This window comes from Petromyzon marinus, chromosome 68 (assembly GCF_048934315.1).
Source record: "Petromyzon marinus isolate PM22_M1 ecotype Great Lakes invasive population chromosome 68, UKy_Petmar_22M1.pri1.0, whole genome shotgun sequence".
Classification (NCBI taxonomy): Eukaryota; Metazoa; Chordata; class Hyperoartia; order Petromyzontiformes; family Petromyzontidae; genus Petromyzon; species Petromyzon marinus.
Window position 1 is genome coordinate 9,119,456 of NC_133734.1, and position 4,787 is coordinate 9,124,242.

General features: G+C 48.6%; 1 protein-coding gene across 1 annotated transcript; it reads left to right on the top strand.

Moving 5' to 3' along the window:
• The first annotated feature begins 1,062 nt into the window (after positions 1-1,062).
• On the top strand, positions 1,063-4,039 carry LOC142906667 (tripartite motif-containing protein 14-like). Its single transcript, XM_076054945.1, has 2 exons — positions 1,063-1,081; positions 3,130-4,039. Exons 1-2 carry the CDS (start codon positions 1,063-1,065, stop codon positions 3,678-3,680), a joined length of 570 nt encoding a protein of 189 aa, XP_075911060.1. The 3' UTR covers positions 3,681-4,039.
• Positions 4,040-4,787: the final 748 nt, after the last annotated feature.

A 4,787-nucleotide genomic window follows, 5' to 3' on the forward strand; every position in this document is an offset into this window, starting at 1 on the left:
GTGTACATCACTACACTATCACATACACACAGTGTACATCACTACATTATCACACACACACGAGTGTACATCACTACACTATCACACACACACACAAGTGTACATTACTACACTATCACACACACAGAGTGTACATCACTACACTATCACACACACAGAGTGTACATCACTACACTATCACACACAGATAGTTTACATCACTACACTATCACACACACAGAGTGTACATCACTACACTACCACACACACACACGAGTGTACTTCACTACACTATCGCACACACAGTGTACATGACTACACTTTCACCCACACACACGAGTGTACATCACTACACTATCACACACACGAGTGTACATCACTACACTATCACACACACACAGTGTACATCACTACATTATCACACACAAACGAGTGTACATCACTACACTATCACACACGAGTGTACATCACTACACTATCACACACACACACGAGTGTACATCACTACACTACCACACACACACACGAGTGCACATCACTACACTATCACACACACACGAGTGTACATCACTACACTATCATACACACACGAGTGTACATCACTACACTATCACACACGAGTGTACATCACTACACTATCACACAAACACACGAGTGTACATCACTACACTATCACACACACGAGTGTACATCACTACACTATCACACACACAGAGTGTACATCACTACACTATCACACACACAGAGTGTACATCACTACACTATCACACACACGAGAGTAAATCATGACTTAAAGCTGCCGTGACTGCATAAATTCATATTCTTGGGTCTTTCGGTAAAGTAACGTAGATAGGTTCAAATAAAATTACAAAAAATAACAAAAAACTACGACGTTTCGATTGTAACACAAGCAATCATCATCAGGAGAAAAAAATAGCGGGAAAGCTGCTGAGGCAGGATGTTTTAATAGTTTGAAATGGGTGTAGCCCAAGGGTCATAAGCGAAGATTGGCCACATGGCCGACCAGCTGTGAACCAATTCCTCAAAAACATCAATTCCGTACACCTAGCCATCAAATTCACCATGGAGGTGGAAAAGAATGGCAAGTTCCCATTTTTAGATGTTTTAATCGAAAGGAGACCAGATGGCTCAATGGGACACTCTGTCTACAGGAAAGCCACCCATAAGGATGCCTACCTAAAATCTGACTACCACCACCATCCTTCCCGGAAGGATTCTCTCATCAAAACTCTACACCATAGAGCTCGATGTATATCCGACCATCATCACCTAGCCAGTGAACTGAAACACGTACACCAAGCTCTCAAGATGATTGGATATTCAGACTACACAATCAGTAAAGCTATCACCCCAACCGTTGAGAAAGACCCATCTGAGGACCCAATCAAAACCATCACCTTGCCATACATAGCAGGGGTCAATACAAATATTTCCAAAATCATGAGCAAACACAAAATCCAGGTTCGTATTTTCACAGTACATAACATTCGAGAGCTGATCCCATCTGTGATGGATGTGATCCCTGACATGCAATACCCCGGCGTCTACAAACTAAGTTACGTCTGCGGCAGTAGTTACATTGGGGAAACTAAGTGACGTGTCTCGGACCGTGTTCGTGAACATGAATCACATCTGAAACATGGTCGGACCAATACCTCGGCCATGGCTGATCATTCTTTCAATGCGGTGGGCTCACACGAAATTCATTTTTCTAAGACGAAGGTACTTTGCAAGCCCACTGGCTATCAACATAGATTCGTTCATGAAGCCATCCATATATATAGACACAGACACAATTTCAACCGAGAGGATGGGTACAAACTGAACAATCATTGGAAGGACGTTATTAACCAGTTTAAGTCATAACTGGCTGTGATGGTTTCCATCCTACTTTTTCGATGTTAGTAGTTATTTTCGACTCTCTAGTCTTGCATTAACAGGTTAAATGTATTTACATTAACAGGTTAAATGTCTCACACTAACACAGCCACCTTTGCACGTTTTCTTCGATATGGCGGTGGCTCTGCGATCTTACATTGACATGCTAATCTCTCACAATACAACGGCCACCTCCGCAGCTTCGTCGTAGTGGAGGCAGCTCTCCGATCTTACATTGACATGCTAATTTCTCACTTTAACATGACTAGCCCCGCCCACTTCGCTTATGACCCTTGGACTACAACCATATCAAATCTTTAAAACTTCCAGCCTCAGGAGCTTTCCTGCATTTTTTTCTCCTGATGACGATTGCTTGCGTTGCGATCCAAACATTGTAGTTTCCTTTTTTTTAACCTATCCACGTGACTTCACTGAAAGACCGAAGAATATCAGAGTACATCACTACACTATCACACACACACGAGTGTACATCACTACACTATCACACACACACACACGTGTGTACATCACTACACTATCACACACACACACACGAGTGCACATCACTACACTATCACACATACACACCAGTGTACATCACTACACTATCACACACACAAAAACGAGTGTACATCACTACACTATCACACACACACACACAGAGTGTACATCCCCACAATATCACACACACACGATTGTACATCACTACACTATCACACACACACACGTGTGTACATCACTACACTATCACACACACACACGAGTGCACATCACTATACTATCACACACACACAGAGTGTACATCACTACACTATCACACACACGAGTGCAGTCACCACCCTGCCTAGCAGGTGCTACAGGCTGCGGGGCCACGTGGTGGGACAGTCATCACCCTGCCTAACAGGTGCTACAGGCTGCGGGGCTACGTGGCGGGGCAGCAGGTAGTGGGACAGACAAACGCACCGCTGTACTGTACTTCTGTGCTCTCGCCAGCTGCGCTGCCTGACTTCGCCAACGCGCGGTGACCGGCGTGGTGAAGTATGGTCAAATATCCCCCGCGACCCGCACGGTGTAGTGGATTGACAAAGTGCCCGTTAGATGTCATCACACCGCTAGCTACGCATTACAACGTTGTGTAACAATGCTCATTATGAATTGTTCTATTGTAGTGTACGTGCGTGTTAGTGCACGAGTGATATTGTTGTATTGGTGCTGCTGTTACCACGGCTACTGTGATTATCGTTACTGCAGATGGACGCTCACTGACTGTGGACCCAAACTCGGCCCACAACAACCTCAAGATTTCCTCGGATCTCAGGACGGTGACGCGGACCGCTGTCTCCCAGCGTCGCCCCGATCACCGACACCGCTTTGATCACTGGCGACAAGCCCTGTGCTCAGAGAGCTTCTCGTCGGGTCAGCACTACTGGGAGGTGGACGTGGGGGGTGCGACGGGGGGCTGTGTGGTTGGAGTCACGTACGGGACGATCGCACGGAAAGGGAGTCGTGACGAGTGCTGGCTGGGAAGGAACGACTCATCCTGGGTGTTATATAAATATAACAAGAGCTGCTCAATGCGTCATGGTGGTGTAGAGACCTCAGTGCCGTTGAGGGATCCTCTCCGGAGAATCGGGTGTCACCTGCACTGGGAGGCGGGGCTGCTGTCGTTTTACCGCGCCGATTCTATGGAGCTGCTGCACTGCATTCACCACGCGTTTAGTCAGCCTCTCTACCCCGCACTGTGGGTGACTGGTGTTGATGGTGACTCAGTGAGGATTCTGGATCTGAGTCGTGCGTCCTGAGAGCACGGAGTGTGAGCAGCGCAGAGAAACGGGCACAACGCACAGACTCAAGCACACAAAGACACAGATCCCCCGTGCAGCCTAAACAGACTGTTGGTGCAAGTGCTGTTAGCAAACGCCTCAGAAGGCTGACACGACATTCGAGGGGGTGGGTGGCCAACACCACGACTGACCCGCCTTTGTCTCCCCAGTGGTAACGTTTACACACCGCGCCAGGAACTCATTTGAGGCTGAGTCGACCTACGGGAGGCCCATGACCCGTTCGCCAACACCATTGCCGATTATCTGATTCGGTCCTGGATCTCCCCTAGGGTCCACTCAGACTCAAATGAGTTCCTGGTGTGGTGTGGAAACATCGCCACTGGGGAGCCAAAGGCGGGTCAGTCGTGGTATTGTCCACCCACCCCCTTGTGTGCCGTGCCGGCCTTGATAGGTGGTCGCTAACAACACTTGCCCCAACAGTCTGATAAGGATATACGGAGGATATTTGTCTGGGTGAGTGGGTTGGTGTGTTTATGACTTTCTGTGTCTTTGTTATTGTGCCTGTGTCTGTGTGTGTCTTTGTCTTTGTGTGTGTCTGGACATGGTGCTTGCCACCCACCCCCTCGTGTGTCACAGTGCCAGCCTTCATAGTTGCTACTCGCTACTTACAGAACTTGCCCCAACAGTCTGTTAAGGCTACGCGGTGAATCTTTGTCTTTAGTGTATAGAGGGGCATGTGTGTAGTGTGGGGTTGAGCTGTGGTGCAGTGGTTAGCGGGGGGGGAGTGGGGGGATTTAAGGTTCTCTCTGACGCCATCGTCCCTCGCACCGCACGCCGCGTGGCGCTCAACGCCGAGGGGGCGGAGCTCCACCGCGGGCGTGCTGGGAACACGTGTCACGTGACGCTACGGGGTGACGCACGCCGTCCCCCTCGCGGTCACTCGCTCGGTGGGCGATAAACCCGGGGTGGGAATGGGGTGGGAATGGGATGGCATCACGATGACATGTTTGTCATAACCAGGGATTGAGTGACTCCTCAACCCACACAAACGAGGTTTATTTTACAGGGCTAAGAGAGAAAGAAGCCATTTTAAAACCTAGTTGGAGGGCTTTCGCCACCAATATC